The sequence below is a fragment of the Barbatula barbatula genome (assembly GCF_947034865.1).
Source record: "Barbatula barbatula genome assembly, chromosome: 14".
In the NCBI taxonomy this organism is placed as follows: Eukaryota; Metazoa; Chordata; class Actinopteri; order Cypriniformes; family Nemacheilidae; genus Barbatula; species Barbatula barbatula.
In genome coordinates this window covers 20,791,775-20,816,243 of record NC_136777.1, presented here as the reverse complement: position 1 = coordinate 20,816,243, position 24,469 = coordinate 20,791,775, and the positions used below count along the sequence as shown (strand labels likewise).

General features: G+C 40.7%; 1 protein-coding gene across 1 annotated transcript in view; it reads left to right on the top strand.

Annotated features, from left to right (window-relative positions):
• Positions 1-24,469, top strand: part of thada (THADA armadillo repeat containing) — a 72,061-nt gene that overhangs the window by 351 nt on the left and 47,241 nt on the right. The window contains exons 3-26 of the mRNA XM_079472320.1: positions 62-168; positions 290-423; positions 753-901; positions 979-1,011; positions 1,098-1,146; positions 1,292-1,485; positions 1,660-1,754; positions 1,848-2,071; positions 2,435-3,138; positions 3,218-3,372; positions 3,461-3,616; positions 3,733-3,828; positions 4,153-4,276; positions 4,387-4,532; positions 4,670-4,901; positions 5,303-5,438; positions 5,542-5,678; positions 6,056-6,190; positions 6,562-6,719; positions 11,489-11,598; positions 15,046-15,178; positions 16,936-17,058; positions 17,170-17,292; positions 20,614-20,705. Of these exons, the coding sequence (XP_079328446.1) occupies positions 62-168; positions 290-423; positions 753-901; positions 979-1,011; positions 1,098-1,146; positions 1,292-1,485; positions 1,660-1,754; positions 1,848-2,071; positions 2,435-3,138; positions 3,218-3,372; positions 3,461-3,616; positions 3,733-3,828; positions 4,153-4,276; positions 4,387-4,532; positions 4,670-4,901; positions 5,303-5,438; positions 5,542-5,678; positions 6,056-6,190; positions 6,562-6,719; positions 11,489-11,598; positions 15,046-15,178; positions 16,936-17,058; positions 17,170-17,292; positions 20,614-20,705 (3,745 nt within the window). The remainder of the gene's footprint in view (positions 1-61; positions 169-289; positions 424-752; positions 902-978; positions 1,012-1,097; positions 1,147-1,291; positions 1,486-1,659; positions 1,755-1,847; positions 2,072-2,434; positions 3,139-3,217; positions 3,373-3,460; positions 3,617-3,732; positions 3,829-4,152; positions 4,277-4,386; positions 4,533-4,669; positions 4,902-5,302; positions 5,439-5,541; positions 5,679-6,055; positions 6,191-6,561; positions 6,720-11,488; positions 11,599-15,045; positions 15,179-16,935; positions 17,059-17,169; positions 17,293-20,613; positions 20,706-24,469) is intronic.

Below are 24,469 nucleotides of genomic sequence, written 5' to 3'. Positions count from 1 at the left end.
TGTTTCTCCCAACACTTTAAGTGTCTATTTAAGTTATTTCTCACATGTTTTAATCTCTCAGATTCTCTATCTGCGGTGGGGGATAGTGCATCCACACAGCTGGCTCGTGTTCTTAAAGACAGTCTATCCTCCTCAGAGCCGGTGGAGCAGATCCAGCTCATCTCCAAGGTGAGAGTCTACCTGCATCGAATTGCTCAGGACATTTAATGAGATGCTTTATGTAGTCCATATATTATCATATATGGAATAGTGAACTATTTGATTGGTTGTTGATGTGTGTTGACTGCAGGCAGGATCTATGCTGGAGCAGTTGCGAGAGGAGGAGTCTCCTTCAGGTCCTTTACTGCAGGCCTGCTTGAACACACTGTCCGTCTTATTCACCACGCTGCCAGCCAAAAATCCTCTGAAGAGAGCCGTGGCAAGGTTCGAAACATGAATTTTTTCAGCGTCATAAGTAATATCGTGAATCTTTTCCGACCCGTCAATGAGTTTCTGCTTGGGTGATGTGTCTTGTTTTCTTTGGACAGTCCAGGTCCACATTAAAATGTAATCGTAGAGACACAGGCACATACATTCAATTCGTTACACATAATGGTGTATAAATTGTGTAAAATGGTAACATATGAAACACAAAGCAGCTGTCCTCACGTTCTTTTAAGTACCCTTGTCATTCAAGTGTAAATCAACGTATCACTATATTTATGTATTTAACACACTGGTGCTTCTGTATGTTCTTTTTTTCTCCATGCTAGTGCAATATCCGGAAGTCCAGACTGGCTCCAGGAGAAGGCGGTTGAGTGTCTTTCTCAGCGTCTGTCTTTCTCTCTCTGCTCCGTGAGCACAGATGACTATCCTCACTTAACAGATTGCATCACTTCCTGTCTGGATGGCTTCCCCATTGGTACATTCGTGTTTTTATCATATTTTATAAGATTTTGTCATAAGAACCGTTTTTGATACATTCTACCTGATTTGCAGGCGAGAAATGCATTCGTCGTTTACTGACCGAAGGTTTGTATATAATATTGAACATATTTTCGCCACGTCTTTCATATTCAATTACATCGTTTTTAACACACAGATTTGATTTCTCCTAGTTCTCCAGTTTCTTCCCAAAGTTTTAAGCTATTATGTGGAGCAGAACAGGTAAACTTTTCATTATTATGTAATGTGCATTTTAAATATGGGGTTCTTAATATAATCTACATTGCCACTTTCAAATCTTCTTTTTTTGGCCAGTATATATTTGCCTGCAAAACTATCGTGCACTAATATTTGATTTGGTTTGAAGTTGTCTAGCCGGTCGTCACGTGGCTCAAGCTCGGTTGATGCAGTCCTGTCTGGCGGTGGTGAAGACCTCCATGCTGATGGTCCAGAAATCTCAGGAGCCCATTACTGCTGCACTTCTTTCTGCGTCAAACCAATGCGATCTGCAACAAGCACTCAGTGCATTGCTGAAATGCTATACATCTATATTGACTGACGGTATGCTGAAGACCACTATGTTCTCGAGATACATAGATTTTTATGATTTTAGGGTTGAGGTCTAAGATTTTGGTGTGTTGAATAACACATCGGAATTCATAACTTCATCATCGTTTCCCATCTACATTCAATTGAATATTTTAATATGTCTGTATCATGTTTTCGAAAATGCAGAGGAGTTTGTTCAGACAGTCCAGAGCACTGCTGGAATGGCTTTGATTCTGCTCATTAGAACTGTTGTTGGGAATGGAGATGATGTACCCATCACAGTGAGTGAGCATTTATCTTATTCTGTTACTGTTATAAAACATATTTATTTCCCATAAGCCTTTATGATGATAACGTGTGAGATGTGTTTCCAGGCTGCCGGTCTCTTGCATGGTACTGTAGAGTCAGACAACACTGCCCCCCAGTGGTTGAATCAGAGCTGTGCGGGGCTATATGAGAGCAGCAGGCCTGCAGCTGTGGGTCTGTATCTGAGTCATGGAGCACTGGCCATGATCGGCTGGAGAGGAAAGACCCTCGGTCCACAGGCAGAGAAACTGCTGCTATTGATACCCGAAGTGCTTCTGTCTCTGGATACAAGGTATTGTGGTGCACAAATATTCGTTTTTTCAAGACCCACAGCAATGTCTTGAAATGTGCAACTTCATTGGTACGTTGACAATTATGACTTAAAACAGGAAGTTAGGGCAGACATATTGCCTGGCCCTTAAAATATGTTTTTTCTTCTGCAGAACACAAAAGAAGATATTTTGAGGAACGTTGGAAACCAAACCACACTGCCCCCACTAACTTTCATTGTGTGGACACAAAACCACGGAGACATTTCTCAAAATATCTTCTTTTGTGTTTTGCTGTACAGTTTTGGATGACATGAGGGTGAATAAATGATGCCAGTTTTATCCCTTCAGACTGACTTTAAATCCATACAAATCCTCTCTCTTAGAGTAAAGGAGTCAAGCACGGTGATGGTCGTGGCTCGAGTTCTGACTCTTTGGAGCAGTGCCGCGGTCGACTGCGCCCAGATGGACACGTGCCCCCCTCTTCTTCGTCTCTCTCTCGTCGGAGGCTCTCCTCTGACCACGCGTCTCTACCACCATGTCTACTCCAACTGGGAGCACCCACTGGACGGTGTCCGTCACCAGACACGCTCCCTCTTCCAGAACCTGCTCCTACTCCACCAGCACTGCAGCGAGCACAGATCCGAACCCAGCAGTGACCCGTACGTCACTCAGCTCACCCGGGACCTTCTAGCGCTGGAGTGGCATATGAAAGGGAAGTACGGCACGCTGGCCTGCCTGGTGGAGCATTTGGGGGCGGAGCATCTTTTAAATCTGGACACTGGTCTTCCATCCAGGCTGTTGGGTTTGATGGGAGATCAGACGTTGGCGCCGTACGCCAGCGATCTGTTGGAGAAGCTGTTTGTGAGTCATAAAGCACAGCTCTGTGCCCGGTTTAAGGATGGGCGTGAGTGGATAGATGGCTGGCATGAGGTTTGGGTCACGCCGCTGTTGCAGCTACTGTGCACGGCCCGTCTAGATCAAACCACGTATATACTGGACTACTTCCTGCCTAAGCTATTACGCTGCAACCCCTCCAGTCTTAGTCACATGGTACAGGCCCTGCAGGAGATGCCGTCCTATACAGACGGTACATTGAGTTCATTTGATTAAGTGTTGAATTGTGTTGAGTTAAAGGGAATTTTAAAGTGTCAGTGTTTGTTCTTCAGGATCGTCTGGTAGCAGAGGTGCGCTCGGAGCTCTGATGACGTGTCTGCGCGCTGCCAGAGCTCAAGGTGTCCTCAAGTCTCTAGAGGAGGAATTATGGGACGGCCTGGTGCCCGTTTCACTAATGCGACAGGCGCTGGTGCACAAACACGATCAGGTGATGAACCCTTCAAGGGCACCGGAAACATTTCCTTTTTACAACTTAGTTAGGTTTCCCTTACTGTTTGTGCGATTTGTGAAATCAGGTGCGAATGGATGCGCTCGGTTTGGTATGCGAGAGCCATCGCAGCACGGAAACTCTCTCCAGACAGGAAATGGACCTTATTCACCACTTCCTCCCTTTTAATCTGAACAGCCAGTCACCAGGGGTCAGGCAGCAGACGGTCAGTCTGTTAAAGAAGGTACATGTTTTTGCTGGTTGGGGTTTTAGCTCATTCTAAGGACAGAGATGGTGATGGCATCATGCTCTGATTGGTCAGAGATCTGTGAAAATGTGATCTGATTGGCTCCCGTACAGCTCTTGTGTCGGGTGAAGGACAGTGCTCAGCTGCTGAATAAGAGACTGGACCAGCATCCAAATGACCAAGATCAAGAAATCCTTCACATGTATCAGGTATATTACATTTACCCTTAATGTTCATTTTCAGATTTGTTTATGTGGATTCTATAGACCACTTGGGGAGACGTAAACAAGCTGGTTCAATGCTGGTCCCGAAGAACTTCCTGTTTCTGTTTTAAACACTACACAAACGTTTGAATAGAATACAACCAACAGAACCAAAGATGTTGTTATATTTGTACGAATTAAACGCATAAAACCTAAAGTGATGCTGGAACTGTGTTTACATCTTGGGAAGTGGTCTATTGTCATGCTTATGTTCTAATATAGTCTAGTTCTTTTTACAGTAGTACAGTACTGATGTGTGTGTTTCACCAGGAGTTCCTGCGTTGGTTCTGCGGGACCCTGTTTCAGATGCTTCATCCTGGTGCCTCATTCTACAGATGTCTGATGGCTCTGCACCTGCTGAGTCAGATAGCTGAACATTTCGCCTTTAACACGGGTATTACTCAGCCGTTCTCTATAACACACCAACCTGATGTCAGTACCCTCTCTTCAACGGAGAAAGGGGTCACATCCGTACTTATTTACCAGTTCACCTCTTTCCATCAGGCTCTGTTGGTTTTGCTCTTGGAGATTCAGTGAGTGCGTCGGATGCTCAAGCTGTGCTGCACTGTATCGCCAGCAACTTCCTGGAAGTGAAGCAACTCGCCTGCAACCTCTTACAAAAACTGCCTCCTACAGTAGTGCGGCTTCAGGTTATTATGAGGATATCATCATGTATGGAAAAACATCCTTTCTCACCAGCACAAGCTGTGTTTGGATGTTGGGATGCAACTCGTCTTGGGCAGGGAAACGTGTTTTTTTGGATGGTTAAAGTGCTTTTTTCTTCTAGGAGCCTGAGATGTTGCAGTGTTTGCTGCGGGCCGCTCTGGACCTCAGCACCAGCACCAAACCTTTTGACAGTGTTACTGCGGCTCATCTCTTTAACCTACTGCTTCACCAGCAGGACCTGCAGGACGCATTACTCATCTGTATCCCGAATCAACACATTTCTCCCCAGCCATCGTCACTAAACCAGTCCCAGGCCTCTGAGGCCTCTCTACTAGAGCAGAACACGTTGGCAGGTAAACCATCATCATGTTTAGTTGACCATCACACACACAGTACAAGCTAATATGTGAGCTTGTGCTGTGGCCTTATGTAGAACTGCACAGATCATGTGCTGGACTACAAGTACTGTGCGTTACTTTGTTTAGGACTACAAATTCAATAAAAAAGTACATAAAAAATAAGCAGTGGGACTTAACTGTCTTAAACTAGTTCAGCCAAAATGTAAGTTCCGTTGCATAATTTAATTCTTTAAAGGGTTCAGTCGAGTTCATTGTGCAGTGATAAAAAAACCTCCATAGAAGCTTTATAAAGTATCCCATATGCATTACATACAGAGGAATACAACAGCTTGTGATATCAACATTTGTATACGGTTTTTTGTTTCATTGGAGAATGTTTGCATTTGTTGTTTCAGTGGTGCAGTGTTTAATGGGCTGTCTGAAGGAAGAGATTGTAAAGGCTGAGTCGTCTCTGCTACAGGCTGCTGCTTCAAGTCCTTTATATGGGAGAGCTCACTGTATCACAGCAGTCTTACAACAGCTCAACACTCGGTACATACACGCGCACAAAAACGTCATTCATCTGCTTTCTGAGGTGTTAAGCCCGTATCTGTGTTTTGACTGGTATTTGTGCCTGTGTTTGTGTTTTGTTTAGATCACTTGTGCTGCTGTCTCACTGGAGGGCCGTGGTCTCAGAGCTCATAGGTCTCTGCTACAGGATGTCTGATGTTGTATCACCTGTGGTTCAGAGCTCCTCTCCTGAAGGCCTTATTCCTATGGATACAGATTCGGGTAAATGCATCTTGCGGTGTGTTCTGACTCGCCATTCTGCTACTGAAAGCAGCCATGTTTCGTTTTTGGCATGTCAAGCCAGTACAACAACAGGCTATGCTAGTTTTACTGTATCTTTGAATTCGAGTTGTTCAATCCGAGGTTACTGTTGAAACAATCGGGTTGGTCATTTGTTATCATTCTCTTGTATTTAACATTTTCCTAGGTACAGTTTAAGAAATGTATTATTATTATTGCATTACCACATTACATAACAGTTTTTCATCATAAATGTTCCTCTAATAAGAAAATAAATGTGTGTAATTCATCTCAGACTGTGGTACAGAAGTCATGTTTTCCATTTCAAAGCTGTAACTAATATTTCTCTGGCTCAACAGAGACCTCTGCTGGCCTACAGAAGATCCTGCAGGAGATTCAACCCCGTGACACTAATGACTTCTTCAGCAATGCTAGAGAGCTTGAGTCCAGTGAGACCGAGCACAAACACCTTAAACCACAAGCCAACATCAATGGTACCAAATCTTACTTTTCTTTACCATTGCATTTGTATTACATTTTTTTTTTATTAAAAGTTGTTGTATTTAAATCTGTCTGATGATAACCAGGGATGGAAATAAACTAGTTTCACTGACGGGACTCTAGAGGGGGACATACTTTATATTTTTAAAACATAGATGCAGAAAATCCCACTTTATTTATGTATGAAATTCACAGAGTTTGAAGGTTATTACTGATTATGAATGATTTGCAAAGTCGTGGCAATTTATTGGTTCAAGGGGTGTGTCTATTCTGTGTGTTCCATATTGTAACCACGAGTTTGATCATTTAATTCTCATCGAAAGTCAGTCAACGGGAATTGTTTGTGCGTGTTTATGATGTGTAGATGAAGATGATGGAGAGGCCTATCGGGTCACCGCTCAGATGGTGTTGGTGTGTTGCTGGAGGACCATGAAAGAAGTGTCCATGTTACTGGGTCATCTCTGTCAGAGCATGCCACTGTGTTCCTCTCACACACCTGCTGGAGTCATCACACAAGAACAGGTCACACACATACACGCACACCGTACACGCACACAGTACACACTCAGCAGGCGTCATCTGATCCAGGGCTGACACACATAAAGACACTCATCAAACATTGAGATCATTGTGACTGAAGCCACCGGACTCTCCCTGAAGCCCAGATCTCGCTTACATAAGAGTGTGAGATATAATGGAGAACTCTAGCTCATAGCTTCGAGTGGAGAGTTTTTCCAGTAAGCTGATCTTTTGGAGCTGAGGGCCGAGGGATGAGACACAGTAATAGCTAATACAGCTACAAACAAACGGCCCCTGAAGAGCAGAACAGGGCTCGTCGGTGAAATGCGATCGTGCTGAATACAACTTCATTGCCTCAAAGCTATTAAATCTGAAAATGTCAAACGTATTTCCAGTGCAGACACTCGGCTTTGTTTCAGACCCTAGGGGGCTGTCTAACTTTTGCCCGTCTACCGTCTTTATATGCGCCATAATGTACTTCTAAGGGATTAAAATGCAACCTTCTTTAAGGGATAGCTCACCTACGGATGAAAACCACACAGGCCCACATTGACTTCCATTGTATGAACACAAAACCACGGAGACATTTCTCAAAATATCTTCTTTTGTGTTCCACAGCGTAAAAAAGTAAATGTGAGCATATATAAACAATGACAGAATTTGTATTTTTGGTTTACTGTCCCTTTAAGGACCATCAAAGTCGCCATGAGGATGAATAAATATGAGCTTTTGCTAAGTATTCTGGGATTGCCTTTTCCATGATGGCTACATTCACATAAGCTGTGTTTCAAGGCGGCATCATTCTGCCAATGGTACCTTAAAATACTGTCCAGGATGGCCGATCACATGGAGCTGAACCCTCAGTCACATTTTCAAAACAAACATGGTACCAGCTGCCTGTACTCAGCACGAGTTATTTTTCTTGCGCTCTTCTTTTAAACCATGTAAATGTCTAGCTTGTGGCCTGCTGTGCCCGCCTTCAATTATGATCTGCCCTGTAAGCATCACGCTTTCATTTCAGACCAGCCTGCTGTTTAACAGGCCGTCTACCTTCCCCATCCTGCATTGTTTCCAAATAACTTCACGCAGAAACTCATTAAGCAGGTTTTTACACCTGAGACTCTGCGAGAAATTGGTAAACAGTCGTTCTGGCAGCATCTCAAGCCCATGTGCTCTTCGATATATAAAAACGAACCGTCTCCTGCATCCGGTTATGTGTTGGAAACATCTTGAGTTCCTTAAACAGTGTTTATGTTTACAATTGAAGTAAAGTAAAAAATAAGCCTTACCTTAAAGGAACCGTTCACCTAATTCTGTCATTTGTTTTATTCACAAACCACAATTTCTATGACCGGCGTTCTTCTGTTAAACACTATGGAGAAGTCCAAAAAGGAGAAAGCAGTATACATGTGTCTGTTTTGGAGGTTTGTGGGTGTTTTTCCGTAGCAGTTGGAACGTTTGATCAAGCTGTCTGCTATCAGCCAAAGTTACACAAAGACATCATTATATTAAGTTGTTTAAAGTGATAGTTCATCCAAAATTATTTTCGAGTTGGTCCAAATCTGTATACATTTCTTTGTTGTGATTAGGTTTTTCATTCTGTTGAACACAAAAGAAGATATTTGAAGAATGTAGGATAGCAAACGGTTCTGGGGCACTTTTGACCACCATTGTCATTTCTCCTCCAGGTCCAAGAACTGTTTGGTGACAATCATTCATCCAAATTTTTACATTTTTGTGTGAACTGTCCCTTTAAACGATTTGATATAATGATGTCTTAAGCTAACTTTGTGTAGCTTTGGATGATAGCAGACAGCTTGATCGAACCTTCCCTCTCCGTGATCGATCGCTGCCGTTTCCACATCCGAGGGAGTGAGCAGAAGAATGAAGTAAATCATCGCAGGTGTTACTCGATATCTGTGCGAGGTTTTCCAGCAGGAATTTGCGTTGGTCAGCCAACGTTTATGTGTCAACGTGATTGTTAGTGTCTTGCCGAATGACCTCATCGCTTTAACAGATGCTGCGGAAGAACGCAGTGATGTCACTGGTGCGGTTACCATGGCGTATTGGCCTGTTATGTAAAGGATGATCTAATGATGCCGCCGGGGTCCACATGGCTTGTGTTTGCGTTTTGTATTTATGCCTCATACTACATCTTTTCCAGACCGCATTTCTGCGGAGGTTAAGGCCCAGCGTGCATGTTTATGACAGTGATGGTCCCTTTTCCCAAATGTGTGGTCTGATTCCTGTTATGTCCTCTGTTGCTATGGAAACGCGGCACTTGTTTTCCCACTGTGGAGGCGCCATGGCAACTGCAAAGAGTTAGTCAGACAGGGTATGGTTGTTTGATTCATCACCCGAACTGGATTCAGAAGCAAGAATTATGGGTAAACGCTTCCGCAGTATGGGATTCTGGGATCATTTTGGTACCTCATGAAGTGATACTATGATCATTTTAATGTTGGTGGCTCTAAATCCAACTCTTTGACAGTTTGATTGGAGCATGGCCTCCAGGTCGTATCCTGTTTGGTTTGGATGGATGTGTGTTAAAGGAGTAGTTCACCTTCGAAATGAAAATTCTGTCATTTACCCCTATCGCCCTCTTGTCATTTCAGACATGTATCTTATTTTGTGTCTGCGGAAGAAAGTCACATTACTCAGCATTACTACTTAAAATAGAATATAAATAACACCAGTAATAATATATAAATGTTACCATTAATATATAATAAAAATAAGTAATGCAATTATTTTATATAATAATAAAACATTCATTATATATTATTATAAAATAATATATGCTATAATACGTTATCATATATACCTTTTTTTAAACTAACTGTATTGGTTTTTATTTCATAATTTATTATGAAATAAAATCAAATACAATATTTTTATTTTATTTTTCACCATCTCTCAGCTCCAAAGTGACCAAAGATGACCATTTGTCATTAGAGTTGAACAGTGTAAAAAGCAGAAAAGTATATGTCTGTGATATTAGTAAATAAATTGAATCGAATATTGACGTATCTGTATTGATATTGACTAAGGGTGACCTTCCACCCTCCAGCCACACAATGAACCTTATCCTTCAAATAAACGTCTGTGAGCCACTCCTATATTATTTCCGTTATATGCACACAGTATGTTTGTCCAAAGTGTCTTTTGACCTGCTGTTCAGGTCACTTCACATCGTGGTCTGCGGATTGCAGTGTTTGTTTGCATTTTTTCACTTTCAGTCTCTATTTAAGCAGAATTGCAACCAGCAAACTACAGCATTAGACTCTTGTTAACCCCTAAGTCTCTTAATGCCAGACGCGCAGGGAAAGCTGCTATTTGGGTCACTGATCCTGATGTGTAATTAGCCGGCCGCGTTGGGAAATTTCTCTGTGCACGTGGAGCACAAACTTAGTTTGCGAGCGGAGCTGGGGGTGTGGGTGCCTTTGCAAACAGGAAGCTACCGGCTAAAAAGAATCCTGCAAAAGCGTTTAAATGGTTGTATGGAGTATGACTTAAATAGCCGCTCTGCTGCCATATGGATCTTGACTGCTGCCCACCTGTAGGCGGAGCTTAGTTTGACAGCAAGGGCCGGCCTGAGACTTGTTTTCTTTTATTAGCAGGAATGTGAACCATTCAGAATTGGGAATAAATGAATACAGTGGCACAGTTTTCATCTGCAAACTTATTTGAAACATTTAAGCATTATTGTTTTGGATCATAAGAAGCATAAAGGTACAAAATGTATGGTCACTTTATTATATATATATATACACATGAAGAGTATGGTTCCAAAATAAGAGAACTCATAAAAAAATCACACACACAAACACGTATGCATTGCCGCGGGAAACCGTGTCAAAAATATATAAATAAAGGCAAAGACTATTTGCACTATTTCCAACCACCAATATGTGATTGAAATAGAGAAAGTGTAAGAACTACACCATTTCGAACAACACATTCGGTGGTGTAAGGTGTAAAGTCTGTTTAGAGTAGCACAGGAGACCGGGGGCTCTAATCCAACGCTTGCTTAAAACGCTCTTTTACTGTTTTCTTTCACATTACAGATCATGTAAGACGGTTATTTCTTTATTTGAGATTGTGGCTAACAGGTCTACAGGCAGAATGTGTAACGTTACGGTTGCAACAGCAATTTTGTGCAGCATGCAGTTGTGTAACTTGTGTTTAATCGCGTGACCGGTTTGCCCATAGTTTATTATAGGTTTATGTTTGTGTTGTTTCGTACAAAAGATTGTGCTTTGGCTATAGGCATACATATAACATGCGTTTATGTGTTTGTTTTCATGCTGTATCCTATAATCACACCGGCATCCTTCTTTTTTCTAGGCAGCAACACATTTTTACCTCCGTTATTTATTAACATTATACTTAAGCGGATCGCTGATGGCACAACCATAGCTTCTGCCCTGGCCAAAAAAATCACAGCACCCCCCGCGGCTACGCACGCATGTCTGGGGGGTTTTATCCCCTCATAGATCACAAGATCATAGAACACTTTTTGCGTTTTAAGATTTAAAAAAATATTGCCTTTTGTAAATGGGGACCTCAGTTTTGGTCCCCATGGTGACACGAGTCCCCATGTGTTTGTGTGCATTCAGATTTAGATCCCCACCGGGATATAAAAACAAGGCCACACACACATAGACACATACTGCATGAACTGTATGTGTGTGTGTATATACTGTATATGTATGTGTGTGCGTGTATACTGTGTGTATATATATATATATATATCTGTCTTTCTCTGTTAGGTGGAGGCTGTGGGGATGTATTTTCGGGAGCAGCTTCTGCAGTCTCGTCACAGGGGGGCCTTCGAGCTTGCTTACGTGGGCTTTGTTCGTCTCACCGAGATGCTTTGCAGGTGAGCATCTGCATGACCGCCTTACCCAAAACAAACAAAACGTATGGTCATGGTAACCATAATATCACAATTTGAATGTATTTGAGCTTGGTCGGATGGACATAACTATTGGTTTATACCTACATACGGCATCTTCTGTTGTCAGAATAGCCAGATATCCCACTCAGTCACATTTTCCTGCTCAAATCCATGCTGCTGACCCCGAAGGCCTCAGTCAGAAGAAGTGTATGACTTTGCAGATCAGGGAGTCGTAAGAACTGCTTCACCGCAGCCTCTAATGTTGTGCTTGGCAATCTCATTTCATACTTTATTCAGTCGAACCTCCCCCCAAATCTCTGCTCTCCGTCAGCTGCTGGGCCGAAGACCAGACCTGCTCCTGAAGGACAAGCTTCAAATAATCAGGAAGTTTGAGAACTGTTAACATCTGGATATCTGAGATTTAATGAGCTCTGGAATGTGATCTCGGCACAGAGGTTGAGGAAATCGACTGGCTCGCTGCCACGAGCGTGACATGAGTGGGACGTTAAATCCGTTCATCCAACGCTGTGAGAGCGTCTTGAACTGTCTGACTTCATTCTGCTTTGTTTCACAATTGTAGTTCGCATTCGGCCCGTCACAGCCTCGTTTTCTTTGTTTACGTGAAACGCATGCGATGTGTTCATCTGAGCTGAGGCAAGTGAAAAAACATAAAGCCATGATTATTCCTCAAGGTGAAGGCGCGGATGCACACGCACGCAACTCTGAGCTTTGCTTTCGTGTTTAGCACACAGCCTCCAATACAGAAAGTGAAAGGCCAGCAATTGGTTGGTCTGGTTGGGTGTGTCTCAATATTCCATTATTGTTTGATATTGGATAGTTCACCCAATAATGAACACTCTGTCATCATTTACTTGCTCTCAGATTGCTCTAAATCTGTATATTTATTTTCTCCATACTATGGGAGTAAATGGGGCATAATAATAACCTAAATAATTCAACTGGTCGACACGTCATCATATAGTATGTGGTGTTTTCGCGCTTAAAAGCAGTTTAAAAGTGAAGCGTATGATTCAGTGACCAACAAGAGAAAACCCAAAACAATGAAAGATGATTTTGACTGAGAGCATTGTTTATTTCTTCAAGAGATTTTGAAGTTATATCAGTATCGTGAATTATTTTGGCCACGATAACTTTGTAGTGAAAATCTGATATTGTGACACTCCTAGTTCTACAGTTCAGGACTAGGGTTAATAACGTTAACTATGTCGGAGCCGATAGCCTTGCGGTAACGTGCTCCGACATATAGCGCTGTTGCTCTCCAGGTGACCCGAGTTTGAGTCCCCGCTCGAGGTCCTTTCCCCCGATCCCACCCCTCTCTCTCGCCCACCTCACTTCTTGTCCTCTCTACACCAACAGCTGTCCAAATAAAGGCAAAAACGCCCCAAAATATAATCTTCAAAAACAATTATGTTAACTAGCATTTCTGTTTACTAACATAATAAAAATATAGGCCAAAATGAAAAACTTTATCTTAACAAAAATGAGGATGGTTGCCTGTGGAAAGAAAAGTGGAGCCCTAAAATGATTAATTGTCAGTAAGTAAAAATGATTCAACTAAATACTGAAATAAAAATAAAACATAATTGTAAAATAATAATAATAAAATAATAAAATTGCTAAAAATAAAAACATTTAAAATGAACCTTAAAATGTAACAATGATGTAATGCAACCGTAAAACATGGCTTTTCAACTTTTAGACATAGTAAATTGTTCCTAAAAGGTGCATAAAACATGTTGTTGCATGTTATGTAGTTTTATTTTTTAGAATATGTTAATATTGTTTAAATAGCTTTTTTTTTAAATCCAGTGGTTCTCAAACATTTTCTTTTTAAGGCCCCCTTTGTGTGGGGTGCGTCACTTTGTGGCCCCCCAATAAGTACTTATAATCTTATTCAGTTTTACAATGCTTCAGACATCAATACTTTTGGTTGGTGGTCTTATTTTTCTTTGTTTGACTATTTCTATATTTTATAAAATGCCACAAAATCTGTGGCCCCATCCCCGGATCCAAGTTTGATTGATTCCACACCGCCGCTGTTTTATCATAACTGACGTGCCTGAAGCGTTTGTTGATTTAATCTTTTTACTATCAGTCAGTAATGTAAGTTGAAATTCTGTTTTCCATTTCTAAGAAGCATTTCTTAATCATCGCCCCATGATATAATGGTTGTTAATGAAGATATTGTCTCTCAGTCATTGTGTATGTTTGTGGCATACAGGCCAGCTTTAGCAGTTCTTTCTATACAGAGACTCAGATGTGCTTCTGGTTCTGTCTGGAGTAAAAGTGTAACTGTGTGATTATGCGGCCCCACCGTCAACCACGAGACCCGTTACGAGGTGTTGATTGTCTGGCGCTCGGCTTTTGAAGGTTTCCGCCCGTGTTTGTGACCGAGGGAGGCGTGTGTGTGCGTGCATAGGCGCTCGCTGCATGTTTCAGATTGTTTGATCTGGTCTGTTCGGTCCAGCGCTCCAGCTATAATGGTACTTTTCATAACCAGAGCCACGCATTCTTCTGCGCTCTCAAAGCGGGCGTCCCGTACACGCTTGGGCAGCTTCGGCGTTGTGTTTGCGTGTGTATGCGACCAAGCTTTTCAGTGTAATTAATGGTGCTTGCTAAGGCAAGCGTCGCTATTATTATTGCTCATACTTTGGGTTAGGAATTCGAGCAAACCCCTAATCTGAAGTATTAAACTTTGGCATGGTGTACGTCCTGCATATTTGTCCTGAGATTAGAATGATACCTCAACCTTTTGAGGCCACTTTTTGTCTGGTGAGTGACAAAATGAAAAAAGCATGCACATTGTACGTGAAAAAGCTTGAATTCTCAACAGTGTGCACTTATACTCAGTCATGCTTGCTTTTGACCATTATTTCACATAGCAGTCGTGTGAATAAGCTGCGGATAAATCCGTTGCTCATAGCGTTCAATCACTTCCACATCTGAGAGTCTGAACCCGAGGTGTAACCGTTGTGTCTGAAAGTGGCTTACAGTCCCACACTGGATTAAGTTCTTAGGATCAACAATGGTCAGTCTCCACGAAGGCTGTTTATAAAAATGGGTGTTTATCATCAAGACTGATCCGCTCTAGTATAACTTGGCCGTAGTCTGACATTTTTCCCATTTGACTGTCTAAACTGAAAAGAAATTGAATTTCATAGTCAGCGCTTTGCTTTGGGATCACATTTGGATGCTGTGCTTCAAAAACAGAGAAACAATTTTCGAAAAGCATTTCATTCGAGAAGATGTTAACTTAAGGCGACGCTAAGAACTGCTGGGAACCGCTTGCACTTGGATGCCCACCGCCCTTCTTGTTCTTCAGTCCACAATAAGGAGTTGTGTGGATTTGTGTGTAATCTGTGCCCTGTTAATCCGTGTGTGTGTTATTGTGTTGTGTTTGTGTGTTAGGAGTCGGAGTGAGACGCTCCAGCAGCTCCCAGCACACTGGCTGAAGGAGGTCCTCGAGGAGGTGAAGTCCAGTGACCCCTCCTCTAAACTCTGTGCCACCCGTCGCAGTGCAGGAATACCTTTCTACATTCAGGTCGGTCCGCTTGACCTCCTCTGTGTACAACACAGACCATTGAAATGGGATTTTCTGATTAAAGTTTACAACGAAAGAACTAAATGATATGAAAAAGTGAGTTACATGTGCATGAATAGCTTCAGTCATATCAGTGGCCTGGAAGAAGTTGTTTTATTCTTCATAAGATGTTTAGATCACACAGTCAGTTTTTCCTGCCAGGAATGATGCCACTTCCTGGAAGGTGGTGTCTGCAGATCTGAGTACAAAAGACTAGCAGGATGAATAGTAGTATAAAAGGGATAGATCGGCCAAATTCTGTCATCATTTATTCTGCCTCATGGTTTTTAAAACCTGTATATGACTCTTTCTTCTGTGGAACACACAAGTAGATATTTTGAGAAATGTCTCTGTGGTTTCGTGTCCATAGAATGGAAGTCAATGGGGAACTGGATTGTTTTGTTATCAACATTCTTTAAATATATTTTGTGCTATACAGAAAAAAAAGTCATAACGTTTTGAAACGACGAAAATTAGGTAACGTGATGTCCATATTTACAAACAATGTCCAATATTAAAACCGTTTGTGCAATATATTTACCAAACCAATTCGCCCAATTATATTATGCTCTAAAAGTATGTACTCTTTTGGATATGTAAAAGTATAGGCCTATTAATTTTAGTTCCTGTAACAGGAAACAGAAGTGGCCGTTGTTGCCTAGACAACATTGTGGCCATTGACTGTCACACACATCAAAATACAGCTCTTCTATCCATTTAAGTATCTATTCATTCATTTTTTTCATATGTAATGTTAACTCTATAGTAATATTTATGAATTAATAGACTAATCATTTATTTAATTGTATTAATGCAGCGGTGCCTCACTAAACTCTGGAGATATTAGGCATTAGAGTCTGTTTCATATTTACCGGAAGTAGGAGACCATCTGGGAATCTTTGAAATTCTCTTTTCAATGTACTACGGTTTGGGACATACTAATTCTATTTACGAATACTATTTAGGACGAGAATTGGGGAATGTGTGTAAATCGTACTTCTTCTGTGTCCCATCCCATATTCGGTGTGTCTGCGCGAGAGCGCCCTTTGCCTTTAGGATGTGGTAGCATTTAACCGTAATTCTTTGGTAAACTGAACATAAGAATCGCACGATATATCTTCTCAGCCCTAATGAATAAAACAAATATCGTGGATGCTTCAAAGGTACTTTGTGAGCGAAATGACAGTAAAATTCCTCCAAAACATGCATATGTACACAATTTCCACCAGAGGCAATTTGTTTTAATGAGTCAGTTTGAAATGAACATCTGCGGATCAGTTATTGATTCTGAGCATTTTTTTACGTCTTTGAAGAGGTCAGAATAGCTCAATACTGAAGTCAGGGAAAATGGGCTTTGAGATCTGAATCATGACACAAGGAGAGGGATTTGGAGGAGAGTAAGACATGCAGAGGACGGATAAACTCAACACCTGGCACAAGTTTACATTCCTGCGGCATGTTTCGGATAAGGTGAGCCCGCCCGGTGGGTTCACGCCCTGTGGCTCTGCTGCGCTGGGAATGAAAACTCCAGAGGAACGATTGTGTTACGCTCATTATTTCAGCATGTCATGCTGTCATTCACTGTCACTGGAGAATTCTGGGTGTAATAATGACTTCAGTTATCTTAGACTCCCGAACGTTGATGTTTTTGTCTTTAAAACACTTGATTTCTACTCTAAGTGCACTATTGTAATGGCTTTTCAATGTCTTGTGTGAAGGCCCTGCTTTCCTCGGAGCCAAAGTCTTCCAGCTGTAGTCTTCTGAAGATGACCATGAGATGTCTGACAGCATTGGCCATGCCCTCGGATGATAGATCTACTGACAACAGTACTGTGCCACAGGTGGAGAAACATAAACACACAGAGCAAATTCTGCTTCGATTGTGAAGTAATTCTGCAATTGGATCTGACATTTGTTCATTGTGTCATTACCTTTGTTGAATGCATGTACAGGTCCACGCTCTGAACATCCTGAGGGCTCTGTTTCGAGATACGCGTCTGGGAGAGAACATTGTGCCGTTCGTGGCAGAAGGGATGCAGGCCGCTATTCTGGGCTTTACCTCACCTGTGTGGGCTGTGAGTATCTTCTTAGTCATATAATCAACCATTTTGATAAGCTCATTTTCTTTTCAGGCATTTACTTACAAAAAAGTTCCTGTGTCGTTGTACTAGGTAAACTCCCAAGATGTGGGAATTTATTATTTAATAAGCATTGAAGGTCGGATTTTTTTATTACAAATATCTAAAACTTCTTAAATCAAGATTAACTTGACAAATGAAAACGATCCTATATATATAAAGGTAAGCCGATACAGTCTTTAAGGAGCAATGTGGAGATTTTAGCAGCATCTAGCGGTGAGGTTTTGAATTGCAACCAACGGCTCACTCCATCCCTCCCTTTTGAAGCACTATAGTGGCTGACACTGAACTAAGATGTTGTTACGTTTTCAGTTCTTCGAGAATGAGATAATGAATTTACCAAACGCAGTTTGTCCGTTTAGGACTTCTGTAGAAACAACATAGTGAATTTCACGTAAGGGGACCCGCGGTGTATGTAGATAGAAATTGCTCATTCTATGGTAATACAAACATCATTATGTAAGGTCTTGATACATCTCTAAAAACATAGTTATGCATATTATATTACATCTCTGTCAGTAGAGCCTCCATAAAAGTACACAATGGACCTTTAAAACTAATAAAACAGACATGTTGCATCCTGGTTAATCGGTTCTTTAAAGAGAAATAATCTAAAGTATAGTGACCTCAAATAGTACATGAACACTTAATCACACTATGCACCTAGTATAAATATACAGCCCAGTTCATAAAAAGGGTTGCCAGATTTGTGTGACAAAACTAGTCCAGTATCCAACAATACTGTCCCAACAACTCCAGCCCTAATACCAAAACTCAAGGTACCTAACTCACTGTACAGGTACCTAAAACACATATTTGACAGACCCTGTTATGCATTACTCACAATTTACTCTACTATCACTTTATAGACATTATCATAAACACAGTCTGTTATCAGAAATAACTTAATCTTACATCAAAAACGACCGCTGATGAAACAAAATCCTTCCACCTTTAACACACAAAATAGAAAAACAACCTGCAGCAGTTTAAAAGTAGTCCAATTCTGTGGGAATACCACGGCCCTGGCAACCCTGCTCAAAAATGCGAAGCTAGTTCTGGGAACGGCTCTGGCATCATTTGTTCGCAGAGAACGTTTGGTTTGAGCTTTTATTATAAAAAGACAATTTCTAGGTAAGTTTAAGTGGTCATGGTCCCTGTATGCACATTACATAAAGTAACATTAATGGTTTTATTGATCTTGGTAGAGGTCTAAAGACAACTCGCTCCACATGCCGCTTGTTCTCACGCTCATTTGTTCACCGTTCCACACGTAACCAAGCAGAGGCCTTAACTGCTGCCGCGGCCCTGACCGGTTAATAATTAAAGTGAACGAGAGCACAGCGGTACAGGAGTCGTACGTGCGGTGACACACACAGCTGTGCGGTGGTCCCGGCATGCCGCCCCGGCTCGCTTGCTTTGATCACCTCCACATGGGTGACACGACGCCCACAGGTCACCATGGCGACATGTAGGTCACATTCCTGTGCACTTCTCCCTCATACCTGTCTGTCTTTCCATATATATCTCTCCTCGCCTCATTTTCTTATCAGTTCATTCAGTAATTTTTTCCTTCTCGCTCCTTCTATACTCTCTGCTACTGTTCTCAAACAGCTCTTCACTCATAGTGTACTCCCGGCCAGTAGACTACAGTTAGATTTATCCTTCAAAGAAAATCTACAGTGTTATTCCACCGTGTCTACACCAATGAGCTTTAGGACACATTAGAACACATTATAATTTCAGATTTTGTCCACACTGGCGCCTGTCGCATCTGGTGTAGACGTTTCTTAATGGCGTAGTTCACCCAAGAATGAAAATTCCGTCTAGAAGTATTGAACCTCAAGTTTTTCCAAACCTTTGTTCTGATGAACACAAAGGAAAATATTTACTTTGACTACCATCAAATGTTTATTAACTTTGTTATTTGTTTTGATGTGTTCAACAGAGCAAAGTAAACATATACAACAATTCTTTCTACTATGGTAGTCAATGATGCCCCAGAAATTGCAGTTTCAAACATTCTTCCAAATCTCTTTCTTTGTGTTCAACCAAACAAAGACATTTGCTGTATATAGGAACAACGAGGGTGAGTAAATCATGACATCATTTTCATTTTTGAGGTGATCAGCCGTATTAAAATGTAACAATTCCATTTTTTAAGCGATAGTTCACCTGAAAAAAAGAAACTGTATATGACTTTTTCTTCTGTGAAACACAAAAGAAGATATTTTGACAAATGTCTCTATAGTTTTGTGTCCATACAATGCAAGTCAATGGGGGCCATTATTGTTCGGCTTCCAACATTCTTCAAAACACACGAGGGTGAATAAATGATGACAGAATTTAAATTTTTGGGTACACTGTCCCTTTAAGGACTCTGTTTGCCCAGCATTACACATAAGACGAGGTGTCCCAAAGGTCTTTTGCTGTTCTTGGAACTCAAAAGACCATTGAGTCTGGCTGATTGTTTTAAGATGCTCTTATGACTGCATGATGTTGGATTTGTGACTAAGCTCTTGTGAACCGTTGAGCTGCAAGACCAGTTTTGCTTTGTAAAAAGTCAGCTTTATCATGTGTTCATTTGCTCTGACTCACTGCTCTGTACGGTACTAAAAGCTGAAGAATAAATAGCACAAAGGGATGGCTGAAGTCAATTCGAAACACATTCACAGTTTTTATAATTTGAGATATTATTCAAATATCGCTAAAGCTTAAAACTATCAGGGGACCTTTAGCTATATTGCTTGACTTGGTTACTCTTAATAAGGTTGTGTTTGTTAACATTAGTAAATGCATTAACTAAAATGAACAATATCATTTTTCAGCATGTATTTATATGCCAATACAATTGTTCACGTTAGTATGGGGTGTTATAAAGGTCCAGTGTATGAAATGTGGTGGCATCTAGTGGTGAGGTTGCGAAACACGCTCCGTCCGTTTAGGGCTTCTGTAGAAACATGGCGAATTTCACGCAAGGGGACCCACGGTGTATGTAGATAGAAGGTAATAAAAACATAACGCTTCAATATGTAAGTTATGTATATTATATTGCATTTCTGTCAATAGATACTCCAGAAAAATGACACACCGGACCTTTAACTAACAGAGACAACATGTGATTTAAAAATGTGTTAGTAAAAGATCAAATTGACATGATCTTAGATTAATAAATGCTTTGCAGGTATTGTTCATTGTTATTTCATGTCTCATTTGCTCTTTGTGTCGTTGTGTTTCCCCATCTCATCCTGGCTTCAGGTGAGGAACTCCTCGACTCTACTCTTCAGCACTCTCATCACACGGATATTCGGAGTGAAAAAAGGAAAAGATGAGCATTCTAAAAAGAACAGGTGAGGCATCATGGTCTGTACTTTCATGCACTTTTCTATTATGACTCCTCTTATACAGAAACTCACCATGAAACCCAGTTTTACTTCTGTAATATGATATATGGTGTTGCAGAATGAAACAGGATATTCACAATATGTGCACAATAACACCAGGAAAATGCATAAAGAAAGTAAATGGGGGTCATTTAAGGTCACGTTGACCCAAGAGCTCCACAGAGAGAAATATCAGAAGTTCCAGGTATAAAATATGTATAATGATATGATGCATATAATGCATTATAGCAGCAGTTTAATCAAAATATCTAATAAACATTTACAAAGGGAATCTTTAAAGGTTTGTGTTGTTCTTTAAGTTGACGTCCGTGTGCACTGACCTTGAGCAAAACTTACGAGAGATGTTTTCCCTAAAGGCATTTTGTATAATTTTACTATAAAACTTGTCAAAGATTCTTGATAATTCAAGATAAAAAAAACTCCGATCCTTTCAGGGGTTGTTCACTAGGGGTCACTGTAACTCTGTTCATTTTCTACCTCTATTCCCGTTATTAATCTCTGTCTCATGTTGGCCTACAGCGCATGGATGCCTTCCAGCCACTTAAATGTTCTAGATGTTCCTTCCAAGTGCCTGTTTGCCTTTATTTGTCTGTGTTCTGCCTCTCTCATCCCACGGTTAGCCTCCCTCGCACAGACGGATAGCTCCAAACTCTTCATCATGAGCTCTTCAGTCAAGCTGACGTGCAGGGGTCCACGCTCTAATCATGCTCTTCCGTGCATACTTATCTTTTTCATAACCGTTGGAATGCTAACAATATCTTCTCCCACTCTAAAACACACAAACGTTGACACACTCACTCGCGTCCGCACCTTCACTAGCGATTCTGTCGTCGAGCACTAACAGCGATTTGACCGTTACCCCCCCTGACCCCTGGCTGGACGTGCGGGCCGCAATGGGACCTCCCGCTGCGGTGACCGCTCTGCGTCAGCTCTCTAATCCCATGCAAACCAGCGGAGCGCAATCTGTTGCAAGAATGTCCAGATGCACTGTGGGATTGAGCGCAGAAAAGTTACGGATGGAGTGAGGAATGACAAAACAGGAGTGGCAGTGACCTCGATGAGGAGCAATAATAATGGCTCATTCATGAGATCATGGCTTGGTTTGATTCATCGCCGTGCTGATTAGATTTAATTGTAAAGTCGACTCAACCCAGCACTGGCATACCTCTCACTTCAAAGAGCCCATGTGGTCCCTGGTCAGCTGACCATGGTGTTTTCCTTTAAGATTACCCTGGGATTTTTATTTAAAGAAACACATCAGTGAAACTCAACAGGGCTTTGTCAGAATCACACTAAAGTAATGCTGACTCTTTGGCACGGGTGCTGTGAATGCCGGCAGTCAGGATAGTTTACTTTCAGCTGAACTCTGCCATCAGCTTGTCCAACATTTCAATGTGTTTGTCTTTAGTTTTATGTGTTTGCGTGACAGGCGGTTTGATCATTTTTGGGTCGGTCATGTTTTCCTTAATGTTATGTTTAATTGATGTTCGTTCGTGTGTGTGCATTTTGAGTTTTTGTATTATATTTTGATGTGTACTTAGAAAATATTTGGACAGGCTGTCTTGGGTTTCTTTCCAGTCTTTTTTTTCAGTTTGTCATAGTCCGGGCTAAAACCATACGTCTACTATTTCTGCAGTGTTTGGTATGTGCACTGTGCGTAGTATGCAAATATTCTGCTTGCGGTGTATACCAGGAAGGCTGATGTTTTTGCTATAATGTGGGCTGTATGGTAGAGCACATTTGTCACAGTCCTCTTTCCCACAATGCAAGGTTCTTGTCTTGACCTCATTATCTTCAGTGTGGCAAGTAGTGTAATATCATAGAAAGAAACACGCTGTTCTTGAATTGTTCTTTAATCTTGGTTTAGTCCAATCGTCAACAATATATCATAATTACCCTTCAAAAAAAGTTTATGATTAAAGCTTAATTCTTTTAACCACATGCTTCATATAATGCCTAGATGTATGTAAATGTAGTATTCAAATGTAAATGTAGTATTCAACTAGTAACCTATTATTCCAAAAATACAGAAGTAACAAGGTGTTGATCTAACTGTGACCTTAACACACACATTAAACGGGTACATGATTTCAGAGAACACGGCCAGATTATAAAGCTAAAGAGTTTTATAATTGCATTAGTTTATTAAATCTGAGTGTTCGTTTGAAGCTGTGCTTTTGGCTTGTGTGCGCGGCCATTCAAGTGTTGCGTTCTGCGTGTGTTTGATGGGCCGAGTTTGTTGTTCAAACACGTGTTCAACATTAGCTTTTATGTTTTCCATAACTTCAAAACAGTCGACGGCAAACACAAATATCCTTCGCAAAAAGTTTGAATCGTATTATGACAATGATGGCAGAACAAAACCAGAAGTACAGAGTAATTGTTGAAAGATGAAAACCGTTACGTATGATATCCATCTCAATTTAACGTGTTTAGTCATTTAAACGAAACGAATACTGCTTCGGGGTTATATCAAAACATTTAGAGAATACTATTATGATTTCGGTAGCGTGTATGTGAACAAAGCTAACAAAGTTGCCAGCCTCTGACATCATCTCGCCTATGTAAGAAGATTTTAAGTGCTGTAGAAGGCATGAGACAATGACAATGTGATAAATTGCTTTTCGGTTGACCATGGGGCAAATATATGCTATGACAGGTCATTATCTGTGATTATTATGATATAGCAGCCAATGTACTGTATATGGTTATTATGATATAGATGGCATTATATGTGATTGATATATTGACCAATCTACATGATTATTACGGTATAGATGGCATTATACTGTATATGATTATTATATGATATAGTGGCCATTGTATATGATTATTACGATAAAGATGGCATAATGTATGATTTATATATGATATAGTGACCAATGTATACGATGATTATGATATATATGGCATCCTATATGATGATTATATGATGTAGTGGCCAGTGTTATATATTATGATATGGCAGGCATTATTTATGATTGTTATACAATATAGCGCCAATTATATATGATTACTATATGATACAGCGGCCAATGCATATAATTATTATATGATATAGCGGCCATTATACATTTTATTTTGATATAGCGGGCATTATACATTGTTGTCATGATATCGCATGCATTATATATGATCTCTATATGATATTTACATTTACGCATTTGGCATTTTACATTGCGTTGTACTTTACATTTGTTGTAAAGCCATTATACATTATATTTGATTGTCAAATTGCAGACAGTGTATATGACTGAACAACATACAGTATATGATTATTATATAGCAGACATTATAGATGGTTAGTATACATGATTCAACAGGAAAGTACTGTTGGACGGAAAATGATTTGGTATGACGGACCGTCATTTGCTGACCTCGATTAGCTCACACACTATAAGAAAAAAATCCCTTTGTTTCTGACCTTCTGTGTTCTGATGTACTATACAATAGATAACCAAATTAGGTACAGAAATACTGTTGTCCAGTATTTTCCACTGTGTGGATTGTTTTTGTGGTAATGCCCCAATGCAACTTGTACCTATAAACACACACAAGGCTATTACACCTGTACAATTTTTATACTCTAAACTTGTAAATATAAAGACAAGCAAATAAATGGATGATTAAGAATGGTTTAAAGTTTGCAAGCCATGTTTATGCACATCTTGCAAGCATTGAGTCAAGCAAACACTAATCCATACTGAAAG